This window comes from Haematobia irritans, chromosome 2 (assembly GCF_050003625.1).
Source record: "Haematobia irritans isolate KBUSLIRL chromosome 2, ASM5000362v1, whole genome shotgun sequence".
Taxonomy (NCBI): domain Eukaryota; kingdom Metazoa; phylum Arthropoda; class Insecta; order Diptera; family Muscidae; genus Haematobia; species Haematobia irritans.
The window spans coordinates 196,373,400-196,399,336 of NC_134398.1; the positions used below are offsets into that span (position 1 = coordinate 196,373,400).

At 32.0% G+C, this 25,937-nt stretch overlaps 1 protein-coding gene across 1 annotated transcript in view; it reads right to left on the reverse strand.

Moving 5' to 3' along the window:
• Positions 1–341: 341 nt before the first annotated feature.
• The window catches only part of beat-IIIa (beaten path IIIa), a 110,376-nt gene continuing 84,780 nt past the window's right edge, over positions 342–25,937 (reverse strand). The window contains exons 3-5 of the mRNA XM_075297127.1: positions 8,237–8,499; positions 8,050–8,173; positions 342–1,121 (exon numbers count right to left, since the gene is read on the reverse strand). Of these exons, the coding sequence (XP_075153242.1) occupies positions 721–1,121; positions 8,050–8,173; positions 8,237–8,499 (788 nt within the window). The 3' untranslated portion in view covers positions 342–720. The remainder of the gene's footprint in view (positions 1,122–8,049; positions 8,174–8,236; positions 8,500–25,937) is intronic.

Genomic DNA, 25,937 nt, shown 5'->3' on the forward strand with positions numbered 1-25,937 from the left:
AATTTAAATTGCAAACTCACAAAAAAGAAAATTACTTCTTTTGTATGCAACGCGGTCAAGCTAACCATTGCAACTCATTGAAAGATTTTTAGGGAATCCATTATAGCATTGCTGATTTAAAATTATGAATTTAAATGGTATAATATAAATTAGTTATTTAAAATTAATGGAATGTGTTAAAAGTTGTTGTTGTAAATAAATTAGTTGTCCAATTATATTTCGTGATTAAATTATAATGAGCATAGTTTTACAAAACTGTAAATAATCACAAAGCCTTAAATGAATTGTCCCATATTGCATTCTATTATTCTAGGATTCTGTAGTTTTTTGTTTTTTTTTTTTTATTTTTGTTTTCATTTAAAATTTCATTTTACAATATTAATAAGTAACAGTGAAATATTTTTTTTTTTTACTATAATACATTTACATATACATGCATTCATTTGACATTCTCTCCCTCTCTATCTCGCTCAATTGCTCTAAAACGCATTCATTTAGTTACTCACTCATACATAGACATGTTTGTTTTTTCTTTGTCTTCTTGTTTTTGCTTATTTTCATTTATGAAAATTAGATAAGTTAGTATTCCATATAGTACATTAGGGGGACTTTTGGGGCCGAGGGGTGAAGCTTGGAGATGGATGGGCTTTGGTTGTAGTAGTTTTGTTGTTTTTGTTATTTTGTGTTGTGCATTTACAATGACCCTAATAGGTAACATAGTTATCTAAATACAATATGTGGAAATATGAAATTGTGTGTAGAGGAGTCAAGTCGGTAACATTGTTGTTGTTGCTGTTGGCTTATGCAGTAGCATTTGACTGTGGTTGTGGCTGTTGTTGTTGATGATGAGCTCCTTGATGTTACAGCGACTGGTAGTAGTAGTTCAGTTGATGGTGAAGATGGTGTCCTGGTATTTTTACTTGGTGTCCTTTGCGATGTTGTTTTTCGTTCTACTATCCTTGTTGGAGTTTTGTTTGTTGTTGTTGTTCTCCGTGCCGTGGTTATTGATGTTGTTGCTGTGGCTGTGACTGCCGTTAAAAAGCTAAGGCAGCATAATAAAGTTAGCAAGTAATTAACCGGCATACCTTTCATATGATGTATACTTCCGCCGCTTGAAGCGCCTGCAAAATGCCAAACAAAACGAAGAAAGCTATAATAAAGTTGTTTCACCAACAAAAACAACAACAAAAAAAACTCTGTTGAAAAATTATGATGATGACTAGTGGCGAAAAAAAACAAAAAAAAAGAACAAACTGAAACGGAAACGGATATATTCATACACCCTCAAAAAAAATCGCTTCTTTAACATATGTTCCAAACATATTTTGCAGGAAGCACATATATTATTGGATACTGCCGAAACATTAATATGTTTTTTTTATGTGAACATATCATATGTTTGGAAGCATTTTGAGCCCAAAAATATTATATGCTTGGAAGAATTTTTCCCAAAGACGATTGTGCTCATTGCCTAACATACTCGTAATTTTCACTTCCTCGAAATATTTTAGTTCTTGGCACCTTTTTCTGTAATACAAATAATGTTGAAGAAATTATTCACTTTTATACATTTGTTAAATTTTACCTTTCGCCTGCACGTAGAATCGAACCGAGGACTATACAGTTTGTAAGCCAACAAACTACCCACTGGACTACGTAGCTGTTATAGTCACCAGTAGATAATTATCGTTATAAGTTACACTTATATAGCATAGTTTGCAGCGCCCACGAGCCCATGCAAACATAACATTATTTAACAGAAACATACATTTGTTTGCCACGTGGACTCTCCCGTCAACTCTCCCGGTTTCCATCTCTATTTCTTTCTCTATACTCTCTCTGTCGCTTTGAATAAAATATCACAACATATGTATGTTTAGTCGAAATTTGTAAATTTATATATGTTTGCATTCACACATATGATTTTTATGAAACATTCATGCCCCAAACATAATATATTCTAACATATTAACATAGATGTCCCAAACATTTAGTGTTAGTTTAGGAACATACCTTGTTTGCACTTAAATATATTGTGTTTTAAAATTGTGCCCGAAACACATTTTGTTTATATCGGAACATATGAAAAACATATTTTTCTAAGAGTGTATGTGTGTCCTAGTTATGATGGAGTATATATGGTTGCCTTTTTTTTTTTGTTTTGCACTCTGTAGTAGTAGTTTTGTTACTTTTTCTTCTTCTGCTCTGATGAAAGCATTTCTAGAACATTGAATTCGCATGCGATTCGTTGAAGTGATAACAGGAATTGTAAAAACTTTTACATTTTATGAGAAAACTTAGTTGGAGATCGGCAGAGGCAAAACGCACAGAAACTTTTGATAAACGAAAAAACAAAAATTTTATCTCAATATTTTTTTTTAATGAAAATATTTGTACAAATTTTATTTATTTAAAAAAACTTCCTTATATAGAAATTTTTTGGATAAACTAATTTCTAACGAAATTGTTGTCAAAAATTTATTTTTATCATATTTTGTCAGAATATTTTATAAACATTTTCTATAGAAACGGAATTTTGACAAAATGTCCTATTCATTCAAGATCATTCAAGATCAAGGATTCAAAAATCGATTCACAAGAACTGCTTTCGATTCTACCTATTCATGCCCCCTTGCGGTCATTGAGATACAACAATTTGTTAGAAGAACTGTTTCATAAAACTAATTATGGAATGAATAAGCCATTAAGTAGGTGTATATATTTATTCAATAATTTTTGCCATGATTTGGATATTACTACTAATAGGTTTATATTTAAGAAGAAATTGTTCAAAATTTTGCAGGATGATAATGTATAAATTATTATTACCATTTATATTATATACATATATGTAATCTGTTAGAGCTAAGAGCCCTGTAGATGAAATAAATAAATAAATGATATAAAATTTTTGCTAAAATTTTCTATCGAAATAAAATTTTGTCAACAATTCCCATAGAAATGAAATTTTGACAAAATTTCTTACAGGAATGAAAAAATTTCTTACAGAAATTAAATTTTGACAACATTTCTTACAGAAATGATATATTGACAACATTTCCTACAGAAATGAAATTTTGACCAAATTTCCGATATAAATGAAATTTTGACAAAATTTCTTATGGAAATGAAAATCTGACAAAAATATTTTATATAAATTACATTTTGACAAAATCTTCTATAGAAATGAAATTTAGACAAAACTCTCTAAAAAATGAAATTTTGAAACAAAATTCCTTTAAAATGAAGTATTGATAGAATTTTCCTATGAAATATTGACTAGAAATTACATTTTGACCAAATTTCCTAACAAAATGGAATTTTGACAAACTTTCCTATAAAAAGGGAACTTTGAAAAAATTACCTATGGAAAAGAAATTTGGACATAATTTCCTACAGAAATGAAACATTGACAACATGTCTAATGGAAATGAATTTTTGACAAAATTTCTTATAGAAATGAAATTTTAACAAAATTTCCGATATAAATGAAATTTTGACAACATTTATGAAATTGAAAATCTGAGAAAATATCTTATAGAAATTACAGTATCACAAAATTTTTTATAGAAATGAAATTTGGACATAACTCTCTACCAAAATGAAATTTTGACAAAATTTCCTATAAAAATTAAATTTTGACAAAATTTCCTATAAAAATGAAATTTTGAGAAAAATTAGGAAATGCAATATTGAAAAAAATTTTCTTATAGAAACGAATATCCTACAAAAATGAAATTTTGACTAACTTTCCAAAAAAAAAAAATTCACAAAATTTTCTATAGAAATGAAATTTTGAGAAAATTTCTTATAGAAATATAATTTTGACAAAATTTCCTATAGAAACGAAATTTGGTGAAAATTTCCTATAGAAACGAAATTTGAATAAAATGTCTTATAGAAATAAAATTAGAAGAACATTCCTACAGAACTGAAATTTTGACAAAATCTGCTATAGAAATTAAATTTGGGTACAATTTTCTATTGAAACAAAATTTTGTGAATTTTGTAAAATTTACTATAGAAATGGATTTTTGATATAATTTGCTATAGAACGAAATGTTGACATAACTTTCACAACAAAAACAAAATTTCTTATCGAAACGAAAAATTGACAAAATTTCCTGCGGAAATGAAATTTTGACAAAATTTCCTGTAGAAATGAAAGTCTGACTAAATTTCCTAAATTTACTATAGAAATGGACTTTTGATATAATTTGCTATAGAACAGAAGAAGAAATTTTGACAAAATTTCTTATAGACATGAAATTTTGACAACATTTTCTTACAGAAATAAAATTTTTGACGAAATTTCATATAGAAATGAAATTTTGTAAAAATAGAACTAAATTTCTTAAAAAAATTGTCAAAATATTTTATAGAAATATAATTTCACAAAAGTGGTTGTAGAACTAACATTTTGGCAAAATTTCCTATAGAAATGAAATTTTGACAAAATTTCTTATCGAAACGAAAAATTGACAAAATGGTGACAAAATTTTCTGCGGGAATGATATTTTGACAAAATTTCCTATAGAAATGAAAGTCTGCTAAATTAAGTTGTGAAAAAGAAATTAAGTTGTAAACAAATTTTTATAGCAATTAAATTTTGCCAAAATTTCTTATAGAAATTAAATTTTGACGAAATTTCTTTTAGAAATTAAATTTTGACAAAATGTCTTATAGACATGAAATTTTGACAAATTTTCTTATAGAAATGAAATTTCTTATAGAAATGAAATTTTGTAAAAGAAAACTAAATTTCTAAAAAAAAATTGTCAAAATATTCTATAGAAATATAAGTTCACAAAAGTGGTTGTAGAACTAACATTTTGGCAAAATTTTCTATAGGAATGAAATTTTGACAACATTTCTTATCGAAACGAAAAATTCACAAAATGGTGACAAAATTTCCTGCGGAAATGAAATTTTGACAAAATTTTCTATAGAAATGGAAGTCTGACTAAATTTCCTAAAGGGATTATATTTTGACAAAATTTGCTATAGAAATCACATATTAACAAAATTTCCTATTGAAATTAAATTTTGACAAAATTTCTTATAGAAATGAAATTTTGACAAAATTTCCTAGAGGAACTAAATCTTCTCTCGACTTTTTCCTGAAATGATATTTTACCAAGATTTCTTATAGAAATGAAAAAGAAATTAAGTTGTGAAAAAATTTTTATAGAAATGCAATTTTGCCAAAATTTCTTATAGAAATTAAATTTTGACAAAATGTCTTATAGACATGAAATTTTGACAAATTTTCTTATAGAAATGAAATTTTTGACGAAATTTCTTATAGAAATGAAATTTTGTAAAAGTAGAACTAAATTTCTAAAAAAAAATTGTCAAAATATTCTATAGAAATATAAGTTCACAAAAGTGGTTGTAGAACTAACATTTTGGCAAGATTTCCTATATAAATGAAATTTTGACAAAATGGTAACAAAATTTCCTGCGGAAATGAAATTTTGACAAAATTTTCTATAGAAATGGAAGTCTGACTAAATTTCCTAAAGGGATTATATTTTGACAAAATTTGCTATAGAAATCACATTTTAACAAAATTTCCTATTGAAATTAAATTTTGACAAAATTTCTTATAGAAATGAAATTTTGACAAAATTCCCTAGAGGAATGAAATCTTCTCTCGACTTTTTCCTGAAATGATATTTTACCAAGATGTCTTATAGAAATGAAAAAGAAATTAAGTTGTGAAAAAATTTTTATAGAAATGCAATTTTGCCAAAATTTCTTATAGAAATTAAATTTTGACGAAATTTTTTTTAGAAATGAAATTTTGACAAAATTTCTTATAGACATGAAATTTTGACAAATTTTCTTATAGGAATAAAATTTTTGACGAAATTTCTAATAGAAATGAAATTTTGTAAAAGTAGAACTAAATTTCTAACAAATTGTCAAAATATTCTATAGAAATATAAGTTCACAAAAGTGGTTGTAGAACTAACATTTTGGCAAGATTTCCTATATAAATGAAATTTTGACAAAATGGTAACAAAATTTCCTGCGGAAATAAAATTTTGACAAAATTTCCTATAGAAATGAAAGTCTGCTAAATTAAGTTGTGAAAAAGAAATTAAGTTGTAAATTTATTTTTTTATAGAAATGAAATTTTGCCAAAATTTCTTATAGACATGAAATTTTGACAAAATTTCTTAAAGACATGAAATTTTGACAAATTTTCTTATAGAAATGAAATTTTTGACGAAATTTCTTATAGAAATCAAATTTTGTAAAAGTAGAACTAAAATTCTAAAAAAAAAAATTGTCAAAATATTCTATAGAAATATAATTTCACAAAAGTGGTTGTAGAACTAACATTTTGGCAAAATTTTCTATAGGAATGAAATTTTGACAACATTTCTTATCGAAACGAAAAATTTACAAAATGGTGACAAAATTTCCTGCGGAAATGAAATTTTGACAAAATTTTCTATAGAAATGGAAGTCTGACTAAATTTCCTAAAGGGATTATATTTTGACAAAATTTTCTATAGAAATCACATTTTAACAAAATTTCCTATTGAAATTAAATTTTGACAAAATTTCTTATAGAAATGAAATTTTGACAAAATTTCCTAGAGGAATGAAATCTTCTCTCGACGTTTTCCTGATATGATATTTTGCCAAAATTTCTTAAAGAAATTAAATTTTTACAAAATTTCCTATAGAAATAAAATTTTGACGAAATTTCCTATAGAAATGAAATTTTGACAAAATATCTTTAGAAATGAAATTTTTGATAAAATTTCCTATAGAAATTAAATTTTTTATAAAATTTCTTATAGAAATGGAATTTAGTAAAATTATAACTAAAATTCTAAAAAAAAAATGTTAAAAGATGCTATAGAAATATAATTTCACAAAAGTGTTTGTAGAACTAACATTTTGAAAAAATTTTTCAATAGAGAAAAATGTTGTTAAAATTTTATTTCTATAGGAAAATTTCTCAAAAATACTGGCGGAAATTTTGTTAAAAAATTATTTCTGTAAGTAATTATATCAAATTTTTATTTGTATAGGTATTTATTCAAAAGTACACATCTATAGGATATTTTATCAAAATTTAATTTTTATAGGAATTTGAACAAAATTTTATTTCAATCAAAAATTTTGTATAAATTTTACCCCTATAGCGAATTTTATTTGCATTGAATTATTTATGAAAACTTTATTTGTGTAGGAAATTTTATGAGAATTTTATTTTTATAAAATTTTTTTCAAAATGTTATTTTTTCAATTTTGTTAAAATTGAGTTTCTATAGGAAATTTTGTGAACATTTCTATTGAAAATTTTCTCAAAATTTAATTTCCATGAACAATTTAAAAAATTTTCATTTTTACAAAATTCTTTCAAAATTTCACTTCTATAAGAAATTTTTATTATTTTTTTTTTTCAAAATATCGTTTCTAGAGGAAATTTTATAATTTAATTCCATGTCTATTAGGTTAGGTGGCAGCCCGATGTATCAGGCTCACTTAGACTATTCAGTCCATTGTGATACCACATTGGTGATCTTCTCTCTTATCACTGAGTGCTGCCCGATTCCATGTTAAACTCAATGACAAGGGACCTCCTTTTTATAGCCGAGTCCGAACGGCGTTCCACATTGCAGTGAAACCACTTAGAGAAGCTTTGAAACCCTCAGAAATGTCACCAGCATTACTGAGCTGGGATAAATCACCGCTGAAAACTTTTTGGTGTTCGGTCGTAGCAGGAATCGAACCCATGACCTTGTGTATGCAAGGCGGGCATGCTAACCATTGCACCATGGTGGCTCCATTGCTTCATGTCTATTGGAAATTTTCTCAAAATTTAATTTCTATAGAAAATTGTGTCAACATTTTATTTCTTTAGGAAATTTTGTCAAAATTTTATTTCTTTAGAAAATTTTATCAAAATATTATTTTTAATCAAATTTTAGATTTTTTTTTAGTTTTAAATGTAATGACGTGAAATGCTTAACACAACGGCAAATGTATAGGAATATATGATAATTTCAAATCTTATTTACTTACCATGAGCTCTAGATTTTGCTGCCACTGTCTCTCTGGACTCCAGTGCTGGAGCTTTATCAGGATGATCCGATATTACTCTGGCCTCACGACTTTGAAAATATAGCGATGATATTTTTGCCACACACTATAAAAAAGAAAAAATCGATTTTTTATGCCCACCAGAGCATTGAATTACTTTCATACAAACCTTAAGTTTCATGTCACCATTTTTGAAATGATAAGCTCTTACTTTAAATTCCAATCCGAGAGTGGCTTGTTCGAGATATTCATTACCTATCACTCTATTGTTATAGTATTTCAGGTATGAACGACTGGCCGGTTCACCGTTTATTAGCCAACTTAGGTGACACACCGGTTTGGAGGCAGATGATGTGCAATTTACACGAACTGTATCGCCAATTTGATATCGAGTTTGACCGCCAGTAATGCGAGGACCTCGACTGGGAGTCACTGTAAAGAAGAAAATTGAAAAAGGTTCGATTAGAGAAATATTTTTGTAGTTTACATATTTTACTAATTGAGACGTTTAGTAAATTTGGGATCGTTGTAATTATTACGATTTTTTTGAGATTAACATAAAAATACCAGTTTGAAGTCTCTACGATCGAATGAGGATTGGCTTATATGGTGGAAGTCATTTTATCGGGAATTAGAGGATTTTCTTGCTTTTAGGTTGAAAACAAAGTTAGATCTTATGACGGTTATGTACTCTACATATGACTCATCAATTTGGAGATGAAAAATACATCCTATTCCAAAATGTAATTCTGTCTTCAAATAATCTATTCCTAGATCATTGTCCATTATTGCCTGTTTAAAAATTTTGAACTATTTCTTACCATATAACTGAAATAACTTAGGTTAGAGAGCTCCCTCCTCTTACCATCTGAATGGACAAACGATTCTGGTGATTGGCAGCAGGATCTCTTCTGTGTCCTCAGTTTATCTTTTGCCTCTGGGTGAAACTATCTTTTGCAAATGTCCTTTCTATCTTGTAAATGTATTTTAAAGAATTCCAGTAAATCATACAAAGACATTCTTTTGAGTAAATTTTACTCCTGGTGACTACTGAAAATATGCTGCTTCATTATCCCTACTATGGGTAAAATAAGACAGAAATTGACCTTTTAAGTCCAGACTCCTTCAAATGGCAAGATGACATTCTTTTGACATCGATTTCTGTCTTTCGATGTAAAACGTCTTGGGGGCAATGTTGAAAAGATTACTCTCTCTTCTGGCTTTGAAGTGAATACTTTAATGAAGTCAACAAGTTGTAACAAATTCCATCAAGTTTTGTATTTTTGGTTTTTTTTGCCAACCGTAAACTTCCTTCCTCACTTGGTGAAATGTCTCACCGTAATAACATATTTGTCTTTCCTTTGACGTCCTCATTGTACGTCCTCCTCTAGTTGTGAGGAGTTTCCTTTATCAACGTTATGATGATGACGATGAGGACGATGATGATGGCAGCAATCCTTGCCTGAGGCTTTCAACATTTTCTACCCAATTTTGGTATTATTTGTGGCCTGTACTGGTTGCCGGATTTTAAGTCTTTTTGTGTTGATATTTTGCTGTTGCTGTTGTTGTCATTATTCACCCAAACGAATGTCTCAATTTTTATTTGGATATTATGCAAATTTTTCTCATTCATACCTTAAAGTGTTTTGCGGCAATAACTTCAAGACCCAGAGAGAAGAGAGAGAGAGAAAGCAAACGAAGAACTTATACCGTAGGAGTAGGACAAGATATTTTGACATAAATATGTAAATCACTTTTCCAACAAATATGGAACAGAAATCAAGTGGTTTCCTACCGAATCATTATCGTTTTACGCCACTTCACAATGTATGAAATGTTGTCCGCGTTTTTGGATTCCTTAAGGTAGCATTGGCTGCATTATTAGAAATATGTAATGTCGACGGACTATCGGAATGTTGGGCATAAAAATCTGGAATAATTTTTCTTTTGCGGTTGTCCATATTCTACCCCACGGGTGTTTTATGTTTTCAAATATTTTTAACAAAAAAATGAAAAAAAAACAAAGAAATGATAAAGATATAAAAATTGGTGTTTTTATTGACAATGGAATCATTTCTAGTAGCTGAATGATTGTTAGACAAAAAAAACTTGTTATAAATGAACTGTTTTTTTGAAAGTTATTATCATAGCCTATTTTTAGGAGACATCAATAAAAAAATATGAAGTATACTTTCCAACGCTGTATTTAGTATTAAGTGTATTGTATCATATTGTTAACAAGTAGCCATCAGTGAAATACAAAATTTCATTTCTATAGGAACCCAGCAAAAAAATTTGGAAGTTCTTCCAAAGGCACAACTTTAAAAGCACTTCCAGAGGATGCACTCCCATTGATGTTCTTTATTTTAACTACCCAGGAAGTTCTTTTAATTCAATTCTTTATAACTTGATTTGTTCATACTTTTAATGGGTATTTTTAACTTTTTTTGTTTCAAATAGGTTAAAAACAGAGTAAGAATTCATAAAATGGTACAAATCATTTAAATTTTGTCGAAAAAAATGCTAAATTCAATCTGAAAAATTGTGAATTTTTGAAAATATTTGAGGTCAAACGTTTCCAACAAGCGTTAGAATCCATTAACAATTATAAAAAATTATAAAATATATTTATTTGACAAAATATAACAGAATTTTTATACCCTCCATCATAGGATGGGGGTATATTAACTTTGTCATTCCGTTTGTAACACATCGAAATATTGCTCTAAGACCCCATAAAGTATATATATTCTGGGTCGTGGTGAAATTCTGAGTCGATCTAAGCATGTCCGTCCGTCCGTCCGTCCGTCTGTTGAAATCACGCTTACTTCCGAACGAAGCAAGCTATCGACTTGAAACTTGGCACAAGTAGTTGTTATCGATGTAGGTCGGTTGGTATTGAAAATGGGCCATATCGGTCCACTTTTACGTATAGCCCCCATATAAAGGGACCCTCAGATTTGGCTTGTGGAGCCTCTAAAAGAAGCATATTTCATCCGATCCGGCTGAAATTTGGTATATGGTGTTGGTATATGGTCTCTAACAACCATGCAAAAATTGGTCCACATCGGTCCATAATTATATATAGCCCCCATATAAACCGATCCCCAGATTTGGCTTGTGGAGCCTCTAACAGAAGCCTATTTCATCCGATCCGGCTGAAATTTGGTATATGGTGTTGGTATATGGTCTCTAAAAACCATGCAAAAATTGGTTCACATCGGTCCATAATTATATATAGCCCCCATATAAACCGATCCCCAGATTTGGCTTGCGGAGCCTCAAAGAGAAGCAAATTTCATCCGATCCGGCTGAAATTTGGTACATGATGTTGGTATATGGTCTCTAACAACCGTGCAAAAATTGGTTCCCATCGGTCCATAATTATATATAGCCCCCATATAAACCGATCCCCAGATTTTGGCTTGCGGAGCCTCAAAGAGAAGCAAATTTCATCCGATCCGGCTGAAATTTGGTACATGATGTTGGTATATGGTCTCTAACAACCGTGCAAAAATTGGTCCACATCGGTCCATAATTATATATAGCGCCCATATAAACCGATCCCCAGATTTGGGTTGCGGAGCCTCAAAGAGAAGCAAATTTTATCCGATCCGCCTGAAATTTGGTACATGATATTGGTATATGGTCTCTAACAACCGTGCAAAAAATGGTCCACATCGGTTCATAATTATATATAGCCCCCATATAAACCGATCCCCAGATTTGGCTTTCGAAGTCTCCAAGAGAAACAAATTTCATCCAATCCGGTTGTAATTTGGAACGTAGTCGATATCGGTCCATAAATATATATAGCCCCCATACAAAATGTTCTCCAGATTTGACCTCCGGAGCCTCTTGGAGGAGCAAAATTCATCCGATTCGGTTCAAAGTAGGAACGTGGAGTTAGTATATGGTCGCTAACAACCATACCAAAATTGGTCCAATCACACAAAAATTGGTCCATATCGGTTCATAATCATGGTTGCCACTAGAGCCAAAAATAATCTATCAAATTTTATTTCTATAGAAAATGTTGTCAAAATTTTATTTCTAGAGAAAATTTTGTTAAAATTTTATTCGGTTCATAATAAAATTTTCATCATTGTCAATATTTTATTTCTATAGAAAATTTTGTCAAAATTTTATTGCTATAGAAAATTTTGTTCAAATTTTATTCGGTTCATAATCATAGTTGCCACTCAAGCCAAAAATAATCGACCAAGATTTTATTTCCATAGAAAATTTTGTCAAAAGTTTATTCCTATAGAAAATTTTGTTAAAATTTTATTTCTGTAGAAATTTTTGTCAAAATTTTCTTTCTATAGAAAATGTTGTCAAAATTTTTATTTCTATAGAAAATTTTGTGAAAATTTTATTTCCATAGAAAATTGTTTAATATTTTCTTTCTGTAGAAAATTTTGTCAACATTTTATGTCTTCTTTGCCAAACTGAATTATATACGTATTGGATCGATCTTTTTTGATTTAATATATACCACGTATGGACATACAATTTAGAAGATGGTGTTAGGAGGTTTTAAGATACCTTGCCATCGGCAAGCGTTACCGCAACTTAAGTAATTCGATTATGGATGGCAGTGTTTAGAAGAAGTTTCTACGCAATCCATGATGGAGGGTACATAAGCTTCTGCCTGGCCGAACTTACGGCCGAATATACTTGTTTAATTTACATCCAAAACACTGAATTCGGATTACACCTAAAGAAGTGATGCAAATTCAGTGCAACGGCTGTTGAAATGGAGGACTTCCGTCCTATGACAAGCCCATGTTAAATTCATCGCTTCTGCGTCAATTATGCACCACTTCCGGATCCAAAAAGAACATTTTCATTACTTTTTTGGCGACGCTTTTTTTGCTGGGAATATTTTTGTAATTTCATTTCTATATGAAATTTTCATAAATTTCCATTTCTATGAGAAATTTTTAACAAAATTCCGTTTCTATAGGAAATTTTGTCAAACTATAATTTCTATAAGAATTTTAGTCAACATTTCAATTCTATAGGGATTTTTCAACATTTTATTTCTATAGGAAATTTTGTCAACATTTTATTTCTATAGGAATTTTGTCAACATTTCAAACTGTAAGGGCCGATGTTGAATGTCAACCACACCTAAACGCCAAGTTTTTTTCGAATTTTATTTGACATTTCTCTATTTCAGACTTACTCAATTTGAACCATGGAGAGATACACTATCCAACAACGTGTTAAAGTTATCCAGACTTATTATGATGTGGATGATCAATTCTCGAAGAAAATCATCTTCAGTGATTAGGCACATTTTCACTTCAGTGGATTCGTCAATAAAGAGAATTGCCGCATTTGGGCGAATGAGAATCCAAGAGTGATTGTCGAAAAACCAATGCACCCACAAAGAGTGACTATTTGGTGCGGTTTATGGGCTGGCGGCATCATCGGGCCGTATTTTTCCAAAATGAGGCCGGTCATGCAGTTACTGTGAATGGTGTTCGCTATCGTGAGATGAAAACGAACTTTTTATGACCCGAATTGGAAGATATGGATGTGGACGATATGTGGTTTCAGCAGGACTGTTCCACTTGCCACACAGCTAATGAAACAATGGCTCTTTTGAGCAACAAATTCAATGGCCGTGTTATCTCACGTAATGGCGATATCAATTGTCCGCCAAGATCATGTGATTTGACACCGTTGGACTTTTTTCTTTGGGGTTATTCGAAAGAAAAGGTGTACGTCGATAAGGCAGCAATAATTCAAGAGCTATAGGATGAGATAATTCGGCACATATACGGCATAGAACCTCCATTATGCCTCAGCGTCATCGAAAATTTGGACCTTCGGATGGAGGTGTGCCACCGAGGTCGCGGCGCCCATTTGGCCGATATTTTGTTCCATACATAATTGAGTAATACCAATATATCATAATAAAATAAAATTACAATAATTACAATAATTTCCCTTGAAATTTTAACCACCCTTTATTTTCTCAAAATTTTGGAATTTTTTTCAAAATTTCATTTCTATAAGAAATTTTGTCAAAATGTCATTTCTATAGGAAATTTTGTCAAAATGTCCTCCTATAGGAAACTTTGTCATTTTTTCAATTCCATAGGAAAAAATTTCATGTATCCCGCGTGGTGCAATGGCTAGCATGTCCACTTTGCATACACAAGGTCGTGGGTCCCTTGTCATTGAGCTTAACATGGAATCGGGCAGCACTCAGTGATAAGAGAGATGTTCACCAATGTGAATAGTCTAAGTGAGCCCGATACATCGGGCTGCCACCTAACTTCACCTGTATACAGGAAATTTTGTCAAAGTTTTAATTCCATAGGAAACTTTATTAAAATTTCAATTCTATAAGAAATATTGTCGTAATTTCAGTTCTATAGACAATTTTTTAAATGTTTCAGTTTTATATATATTCTTTTTTTAAATTATAATTTATTTTTTAATTATAATTTATAACATACATTTAAAAGTTTATTTCTATAGGAAATTTTGTCAAAATTGCATTTCTATAGTAAATTTTATCAAAATTTTATTTTTATGGGATTTTTTCTAAGAGTTTCAATTTTATAGAAAATTTAGTTATAATTCCAACTACACCTTTGCAATAGAATAATGACTTATCAACATAGTCTAATAATTGAGATCAGTAGATCGTCCAATAAAGGGAACTGATGAGGACATGGAAATCCGAAACAGATGTCTTCCCAACCGTTTTGGACAACATTTTTACGTTTCCATACACCATAAAAATAACCGGTAATGATAGGCTAATAAATAATGCCATTATACCATTACATGTACTACGGTACACTATGTGTACTTCGTACAGACAATCAGTCTAAATTCGCATTATAGATGATATATGCATTTAAAAACAAAACGACTGAACGAAAACAACAAAAACAATAATTAAATTTCTATATAAATTTTTTAAAAATTTCAATTCTATAGGAAATTCTGTTAACGTTTCATTTCAATAGGAATTTTGGTTAAAGATTTCATTTCTACAGAAAAGTTTTGAAAATTTCATTTCTATAGGAAAGTTTTTAAAAATTGCATTTTTATAGAAAATTTTCCCAACATTTAATTTCTTTAGGAAATTTTCCCAAAATTTGATTTCTCTAGGAAATTTTCCCAAAATTTATTTTCTATGGGAAATTTTTATCAAAACTTTATTTCTGATGGTGGTGGTTTCCTTTATCATAGGATTTTTGTTAAATTTCATTTCAATCGATTTGTTTTTATACACTCCCCCATAGGATGGGGGGTATATTAACTTTGTCAGTCCGTTTGTAACACATCGAAATATTGCTCTAAGACCCCATAAAGTATATATATTCTGGGTCGTGGTGAAATTCTGAATCGATCTAGGCATGTCCGTCCGTTCGTCTGTTGAAATCACGCTAACTTCCGAACGAAACAATCTATCGATTTGAAACTTGGCACAAACTGGGCCATATCGGACCACTTTTACGTATATCCCCCATATAAACGAACCCTCAGATTTGGCTTGCGAAGGCTCTTAGAGGAGCAAAATTCATTCGATTCGGCTGAAATTTGGTATTTGGTCTCTAACAACCACGAACAATTTGGTTCACATCGGTCCATAATTATATATAGCCCCCATATAAACCGATCGCTAGATATGAACTCCGAAGCCCCTTGGAAAAGCAAAATTCACCCGATCCGGTAGAAATTTGGTACGTGGTGTTAGTATATGGAATCTGACAACCATACAAAAATTGGTAAATACCGGTCTGAATTATATATAACCCCCATTTAAGCCGATCGCCAGATTTGACCTCCGGAGCTCTTGGAGGAGCAAAATTCATCCGATCCGGTTGAAATTTGGTACGTGGTAAAATTTGGTACATTGCGCCAGTATATGGCCGCTAACAACCATGCCAAAATTGGTCCATATCGGTCTATAGTTATGTATAGCCGATCCCCAAAAATAATTTACCAAATTTTTATTTCTATAGAAAATTTTGTCAAAATTTTGTTACAGTAGAAAATGTCGTCAAAATTTTGTCAACATTTTATTTTTATAGAAAAAAAATTTATTTCTATAGAAAATGTCAAAATTTTATTACTATACAAAATTATGTCAAGATTTTATTTTTAAAGAAAATTTTGTCAAATGTTTATTTCTATAGAAAATTTTGTCAAAATTTTATTACTATACAAAATTTTGTCAAGATTTTATTTCTATAGACAATTTTTGTCAAAATTTTATTTCGATAGAAAATTTTGTTAAAATTTTACTATACAAAAATTTGTCAAGATTTTATTTCTATAGAAACTTTTTGTCAAAATTTTATTGCTTTAGAAAATGTTTTCAAAATTTTATTGCTTTAGAAATTCTTTTCAAAATTTTACTGCTTTAGAAAATTTTTTAAAAATTTTATTTCTATATAAAATTTTGTCAAATTTTGTCGAACTGAATTATATACGTCTTTAATCGGCTTTTTATTGTTTAATATATATCCCGTATAGACTAACTTACAATTGAGAAGACGGTGTTAAGACGTTTTAAGAAGATACCTTGCCATCGGCAACCCAAGTAATTCGATTGTGGATGACAGTCTTTGGTACAAATTTCTATGCAATCCATGGTGGAGGGTACATAAGATTCGGCCTGGCCGAACTTACGACCGTATATACTTTTTTAAATTTCATTTCAATAGGATTTTTATTTTTAATTTCATTTCTTCAGGGAATTTTTATAAATTTCGTTTCTTTAGAAAATTTTTAAAAATTTCTTTTCTTTAGAATTTTTTTTAGAAATTTCATTTATATTTTTTTAGAATTTGTTTTTAAATTTTTATTTTTAGAAATTTAATTTATATAGGAAATTTTGTCAAAATTTCGTTTTATAGGGAAATTTTTAAAAATTTCATTTATATAGGATTTTTTTTTATTAGTTTCTACTTATTTTTTTTTAATTTCATTTCTATACTATGTTTTAAAAAAATGTATTCTTTAGGAGTTTTTTAATTTAATTTTTATAAGAACCCAGCAAAAAAAAAAAAAAATTGGAAGTTGTCCCCATCTAGAATGTACATTAGAAGTAACTTCCAAAATTTGTTGCTGAAATAGTTATTATCTAATTGTCAATAATATTATTACAGTATATTTACGTTGAAAGTTATCATAAAATTTGCAGAAGATTAGGATTAACCGTTGTCATTATACACTGCTAAGACAATATTTGTGGCTGCCTTAATTAACGTAATTTTGGCAAAATAATAAATGGCCACCATGACGTTTGAGAATAATTTCATCATAATATTGTTGTTATCTTTTCCAGAAATGCCGTCTTGTTATAACATCTATAATTCTATAGAACATTTGTATGAGCTTTTGTTAAAGAACTGCTCTTTCTAACGGCGCTTATGAGATGAACTGGTTGTCAGCCGACCCTTTTTGAAAAGTGCCACGTGTGGTCCGACTCTCAAAAATGAGTTTTCCAGCTCTGTTTTTAAGCAACTTACGAAAGTTGATTGTAAAACTCGGAAGTGTTTCTCTCTATAGGTATTCTTAAAATTTCCTCCTTATTGCACCTCTGCCATATGCTATAAAGATATACAAGAAAACTCTTTGCATACTTTTAGGCTGCATGTTAGATTTTTATCAATTACACTTTACCTTTACTACTACCCTAACTACTTCACATAGCTGAATTGATGCCAACAAACAGCATATGCATAGTCAATTTTATTTCATGCTGCATTCATTTAATTTTAATGAGTTTTGCAAATAGTAAAAGAAATATATTTTTAATATGTTTGTTCTTCATAGCCTACACTATGGATAAAAAGGCATATAATGGAAATAGAGAAAAACGAAACGAGCAAATATTTAAAGGAGCAAGCCTTCATAAAAGTTTATGTTTTTCTATGCCTATATTCCATAGATAAATAGAAGCTTATTATGATGGGAAAGTAGGAATAGAAAAATAACAACTTTTTGCATGCCTAACATTATGCTTTAAATTATATGTTATTAAAAGCGCATTAATATATGCTTTCAAAATATTTGATTGCCTTTTAGAGTCATATATTAAATTGGCTATTCACAACCTTTTCTCAACAGTTCTCCTCTGTGTGTTGGTATCTGGCTGCTGGCTTCCAGCTCGTTTCGTTCTATACAAAAAGTCACTTACAAGAAATTTTCTCATTTTTCCAACTTTTCATTGGATGACCAAAAGTTGTTGTGATTTATTTGTGCTTTTGAACATTTTCCCCATTTTCTTTAAAACTTGGTCAAATATCCAAAGGACTTTATGTGTGTGAGTTCGGGGTACATGTGTTGGTGTTTAGCTGTTTGGGTGTGTGTGTGTGTGTACGCTTGGGCAACGTAATTGGTATAGGTTACAAATAACCAAAGGTACGTTATAAGTTAATATCACATTCCCCCGTTTGCATTTTCTTTCAATAGCCTTGTACTACTATGTATGGGGATACATGGATGGGGCATGATTCTCAGGAGCTTTGGTGAGGCATTAAAGTTTGGGGTTTTTTTGTGAAAACTTTTTAAACATTTCGTTTTCATCGCAATTCAGGCGCAATGAAGCGAGATCTAAAAAGGCCATTAGTTTAATGTATTTATGGTGAATATGTTTTTTTGTTGTTTTTATGTGCTTTTTTTGCCTTTGTATGACCTAAATTAATTCGATTCTGTGTTTTTTCTTCTTTTTTCGTATTTTTTTTTTTAATGCAAGTCGATAATTGATATTAAAGATATATTGTTAATATGGTTGATTGAAGGCATACGTATATATAATATCTCTATAGAACGGAGATATAGCATGATTTTATATATTAGGATAATTAGTTTATGTGGAGATTGTTTTAATTTGAACAACAAAGGACACGTAGAGTGTTTAGTATGGGTTTTGACAATGTCGGTGTAATTTATCTTAATGGCATTTTCTGAGTAGATCAAATTAAATAGCTTAAGTGGTGTCACTATGAGGACAATGTTTACAAGGTAGATAACAAGAAGTGTTAATTTGTGTGTGTGTGAGAAAATATTTTTTTATTTTTTATATCGATTTTGGGTCGTGGTGAAATTCTGAGTCGATATCCGTCCGTCTGTTGAAATCACGCTAACTTCAGAATCGACTATCATCGACTATCGACTTCAAACTTAGTATAAGTAGTTGTTATTGATGTAGGTCAGATGGTATTGCAAATGGGCCATATTGGACCACTTTTACATATAGCCCCCATATAAACCGATGCACAGTGGTTCCAAATCGCTTTTTTTGGGAAATAATTCTGCAACTTTTGAACGGATACACACAAAGAAAATTTCATTAAAATTGAGCCAACGAAAATTTTACATTGATATAACGAAACGTTTTCAATAATACAATGAAAATATTCGTTAATAGTACGAAACGTTACGTTAATTAACAGAAAATTCGTTATAATAACGAAAATTTTCGTTGTATTAACGAATTTGTTTCATTCGCTCACTTTTAATGACACATTTCGTTAATATAACAAAACTTTTTCTACCAGTGTAAAGATATCAGCATCTGTATGTGAAAGCTGAATTGTTTTCCTCTAAGTTTGCAAATTTGTGGGTCCCTAGTTGGTCCACGGGCTGACCTGTAGGCGTTGAAAGTTGGTCACCTCGGGGGTATGAAATTTTATTTTAGCTGTCAACTCTGCAATTTTGAACCGACTTCGATGATTTTTTGCTGGGTAGACCTTGTAATGCTCTACAAAAAAGTACGCGTAAGTGAGCAATTATCTTTTACTGTTCGCAAGATATAGGTCCCACAATTTGTTTTGCAAAATTTGGGTCAGTATTTTGAACCTAGGAGTTCCGGTTTTTCTTCTTAACTGCATTCCCCACAAAATTTTACGAATTACAATTATTTCCAAAAAAAAAAAGCGATTTGCACCCAAATAAAGTGAACCCACCGTGGAAGAAAATGTAGGTTTATTTTAGAAAATTTTAACTAAAATAGTTTTCTAATTGCAACATGTTATAAATAAGTTAATACTTTTTGTCAAACTGAAGATTTTTTTTAAATTAATTTTTTTCTGTTGTTTAAGTAAATTTCATATGTTGAAAAAATTTAATTTAGAAATTGTTAAAATGTCTTTAGCGCTTAGGGGATGTCTTTAGATCCCCAGATTCGACCTCTGAAGCCTCATGGAAGAACAAATTTCTTGGAGGAGCAAATTTCGTCCGATTCGGCTAACAACCATGCATAGCTATGGACCGATATGGGCCACGTTTGGCATGGTTGTTAGCGATTTTTTAGCGAAATTTTCTCCTCCAAGAAATTTGTTCTTCCATGAGGCTCCAGAGGTCAAATCGGGGATCGGTTTATATAGTCCCCAAATCAACCCATCCCCAGATTTTACTTCTTTCTGGATAAGCAAATTTCATTTGATCTTGCTAAAATTTGGTACTAATCACACTAAAATTGGGCCATATTGCCACATATATACCCACCCCCATATTTCACTTCTGCCTAACTTTTACCGCGCAAAAATTCCTACATATAGGTATTTAATTTGCTTTTTTGTCTAATAAATACTCGTATGGACTACCATCCAATTTAGAAGACGATGTTAAGGAATTTTAAGATACCTGGCCATCGGCAAGTATTACTACAACCCAGAGAACTAAATCTAGAGATTAGTAAGATAGTAGACGAGCACAAGAGGAACACTTGGTTAGAGCACCTGAAGCAATGTAACTTAGGCACAGGGACTGGTAAATTGTGGTCAACAGTGAGAGCCTCTCGAACCCCGCTACAAGGGATGATGGGATTTCAGTCTCCTTTGGCGACGTGACTGTGAGGGGGACTTAACCAACCCAAGCCGTGTCATAGGACGGTCCTCGTGGTGCTTGACCTATCGAAAGTGTTCGATACGGTCAACCATGCCACATTATTCAAGGACATCGAGAACACGTCCCTACCGGCAGGGGCGAAGCGTTGGCTTCTGAATTATATGTGTGGACGCCAGTCGTACGTGGAATTCAGGGACAAGAAGTCAAAACCCCGTAGAGTTAAAGAGGGAGTTTCCCAGGGCGGGGTAATATCTCCGGCACTGTTTAACCTCTACCTGTCCTCGATTCACCCCCTCCTGACGGCGTCGAGATTGTGTCTTGCACAATCATGGCATACGGGCCCATTGTTGATGACATTTGCGATCGATTAAATATCTACCTCGCTGATCTTACCAGTTATTTCACTGCAAGAAATTTGAGGATATCTTCCACCAAATCCTCAGCCACACTTTTCACTACATGGACGGCGGAAGTACGCAGGCAGTTGAATGTCAGAGTCGATGGCGAAACAATTCCGACAACAAATTACCCCAAGATTCTCGGGGTCACATTCGACAGCCTTTATAAGTCGTCCGCCCATGCTACTGCAATTTGTGATAAGCTCCGCGGTAGAAACAAGGTCCTCAAGTCGCTTGCCGGCAGCACTTGGGGTGCGGAAAAAGAAACCTTGTTAACTACATATAAAGCAATTGGCCGGTCAGTGGTAAACTATTCAGCGCCAGTGTGGACACCTCAAACGAGCGATACGCAGTGGAATAACATACAGACCTGTCAGAACGCTGCCCTCAGAACCGCAACAGGATGTCTCCGCAGTACACCCCTGGATCACCTTTATGCGGAGACCAAGATCATCCCAGTGCGTCGACACAACTACATGTTGTCAAAGCAGTACCTCTTGGGTTGCCATCGAAGTTGTCATCCGAATCACCATCTTGTGGATAGACAACCTCCACCCAGGAATGTAAGGGTTGATCTTCACCTTCTAGAGCCAGAGATCCAGCGTTACAAAAGAGAGCCTCTAGATCAGGCAGCATACCAGACAGGTCTGAACAGGATTCATGAGGATACTGTAGCTGAAGCGGTGAGAAGCTACAAGGTTAATCCTGTTCTCGGAGTCCGACCGCCGCCCATTGCACCGGAGGAGAGAGACCTCCCACGGCAGAAAAAGGTAGTTTTGGCCCAACTAAGATCAGGCAAGTGCAGCCGCCTCAATTCATACTTATCAGTGACTGATAGCAGCGTAGCTGACGTGTGTCCCATATGTAATCAAGGGCCACATGACACTCGTCACCTTTTTGCTTGCCCAGCTAAGCCTACCCGTCTCACTACCAGATCACTCTGGACACACCCCATCCTTGTCGCAGAGTTCCTTGATCTGGCTACCAGCTGAACTACACAAGCATAGAACAAAATGGATTAAACTACATTAAAAACTGTTACAACAACAACAACTACAACCCAAGTAATTCGATTGTGGATGACAGTCTTTAGTAGAAGTTTTTACGCAATCCATGATGGAGGGTACATAAGATTCGGCCTAGCGGAACATATATACTGTGTAGCATTTTGCTCCGTCCCAGGGCATCAGTCTAGAGATTTTGTACTAGTCTAAATAATTTTGTCCAAATCGTATATGGGAACATAAAACTGTATATATGGCACCCAACAAATATAGGATTTGATATGGCATTGTAATGTCGATCTACAGAGTGGTGCAGGATATAATTTAGTCGGACCCTTCCCACTTTAGATTTTCTTATTTGTTTTTGTTTGGATTTTGACATTTCCTAAATGTTAAAAATAGCCATAGAAACCGAAGTTAGTAAGTTTGTCTAGCCTTCTTTGCAATATATATATATGTTCAAATTTATTAAGAAGATTTCAACAACAATTTACCTCAACTAATTAAAAGCCTTAACTGCGTTCATATTCTAATAATGATCTCTTAGACTACACCATCACTTGTGAGAAATACTGATAAACCGATGAGTGCGTTCATTCTTAAAATCATTAACAAATTTTCAACATATTTTTGTATAATTAACCTAATGACACTTAGGGAAAAATTATTATAAGGTTTCATAAATTATTTTCAATGAATTACCTGTACAAAAATGTAATAAAGTGGCCACATATGCAATTCAGTAGACACACACATACACCCACTCATCCTAATGTAAATGAAAATATAAGTGAATTATGTTACATATGAAACATAATTTAAGGCACTTCTCTTCAGGCTTAATAAAATATGACCACATATATGCAAATATGCATATGTTCAAGTCATTAAAATTAATAACACCGAATGCTAGAGTCAACTCAACTCAACTTGACTCTTCGTTATTTGTTGGTGTTAGGAGATTGAGAGAGAGCGGGAGTGAGTGAAAGAGCGATGATATGAGGGGTGATATTGAAATGATGTCTCAGTTGTCTATTTGAGGATTTTACGGGTAAACGTGACATAATTTAGCTAATTACAATGTTGTTCAACGAATGGAGCATATTTAATGGCCATGCAGACATTTTTCAATTATTCCCAAATGTCTAAATGTGTATTTGGGTTAAAGTAAATTAATGGTCTGTGTTGTTGGAAAATTATGTTGATGTTAATAGAATTTAAAAAACTTTTTTTTTTGGTTTTGGTTTTAATGTAAACACAGGAATCGTTCAACAGAGTGGTGGCATTGAATTTCTCTGTTTGTGAATAAAATAAATTAAAAGCAAGTATACATATATGGTCGAAAGTTCGGTCAGGTCGAATCTTATGTACCCTCCGCCATGGATTGTGAGAGAGTGTTATACATAATCAAATTACTTAGATTATGAAATTTCTCACCAAATTCCCAAGTCCCTAACTCAAAAATTTCGTTTGGGGTAAAATCCTTAATACTGGCAACAATTTGTTTGTTTAAGAAGCGTTTCTATATGAGTATTTGTAACTTTGGTTTGAAGCTTTTTTTGCTTTGAAATTAAGAGAACATTTTTTACTTTGAAGCTTCTGTTATAATTTGGATCTTTAAACTGGAATTTGTTTGTACGTGAGTGGCTTATTATACCCTCCACCACAGGATGGGGGATATATTAACTCTGTCATTCCGTTTGTACCACATCGAAATATTGATCTAAGACCCCATATTGTATATAAAAGGTGATACGATCAAAATTTGGTCAAGGGAAAACGCGTGTAAATCGGTGAAATCGTTTATTTAAAAAATCAAATTAAATTTCTTTTTCAAGTTCAATTAGTATACAATTTAGGAAAAATATTTAGTTAGGCTTTCGCTTTTCCAAATCCGAATTGCCGGGCCTCACGCTTGACACCTGCCATCAGATTTTGTACAGCGACCTTGTCCACCTTCTTCGCCGCAGAAAGCCAGTTTGCCTTGAACTGCTGCTCGTCCTTAGCAGTTTTTTTGGCCTTCTTTAGGTTCAGCTTGACAATAGCCCAGTATTTCTCAATTGGGCGGAACTCTGGCGTGTTGGGAGGGTTCTTGTCCTTGGGAACCACCTGCACTTTGTTGGCGGCGTACCACTCCATGGCCTTTTTACCGTAATGGCAAGATGCCAAATCCGGCCAAAACAGTACGGAACAACCGTGTTTCTTCAGGAAAGGCAGTAGACGTTTATTCAAACACACGTAAATTTCTTGGTTGACAGTCCCGGAAGCTATGAAAATGCTCCTTTTCAAGCCACAGGTACAGATGGCTTGCCAAACCAGATATTTCTTTGCGAACTTTGACAGTTTTATGTGCTTGAAAATATCTGCTACCTTTCCCCTTCCTTTTGCCGAATAAAACTCCTGTCCCGGAAGCTGCTTGTAGTCGGCTTTGACGTAGGTTTCGTCGTCCATTACCACTCAGTCAAACTTCGTCAGCATCGTCGTGTACAGCCTCCGGGATCGCGCTTTGGCCGTCGTATTTTGTTTATCATCGCGATTTGGAGTCACTACCTTCTTGTAAGTCGATAGTCCGGCTCGTTTTTTGGCTCGATGCTCGGTTGTAGACGATACACCCAGCTTATTTGCGGCATCTTGGAGAGAGAGGTTATGGTTTCGCTTGAAACTTCCGGCAACTCTCTTTGTCGTCTCAGCGGCTTCCGGTTTTCGATTTCCCCCCGATCCAGACTTCCTGGCTGTCGACAAACGTTCCCCAAACACTTTAATTACATTTTTAATGGTAGATTTGGCAACTTTTAGCGATTTTGCCAGCTTTGCGTGCGAGTAGCTCGGATTTTCGCGATGCGCGAGCAAAATTTTGATACGCTGCTCTTCTTGCTTGGACGGCATCTTGACAACTGAAGAGTGAATTCCAAAATCAAAATAGGAGCAACATTCTACACACACACACACCTTCAAAATGAGGGGTGTTCAGGTTTATTAAATGCAAAATTGAAAGAAATACGTCAAGTTTATATTGACCAAATTTTGTGGTTCCTTTACTGTGGTACAGATAATAATATACATATATATATATATATATATATATATATATATATATATATATATATATATATATATATATATATATATATATATATATATATATATATATATATATATATATATATATATATATATATATATATATATATATATATATATATATATATATATATATATATATATATATATATTTTATAATTTTGTGAACTTATATCTATCGGAATGATATTCATCGTTTAGTATACAGATCGTCTTTGAATTAAATTCTGAGTGGATTTACCGATGTCCGTCTGCAAAGTACACCTCAAAGTTTTAGTTGGATCGCCCTCATATTAGGCTTAGGGTCTTTCCCCGGGTCAGAGACAATCGCTATTGATTTAGGAGAAAAACTATTTAGATATAGCTGTCATAAATATTTATCACCGATTTGATGGCAATTGACGTGTTTAGGAAACGATCTTCCTCGAATTTCGTATATCTGAATGTTTTGCAATTTCGTGAAAATTTTCGAAATAAGATGGAATATGCAATTTAACTAAAAATCTTAGATATTAAGCAAAAGTGGAAACTATTTTTCACAAATTATGCTTGT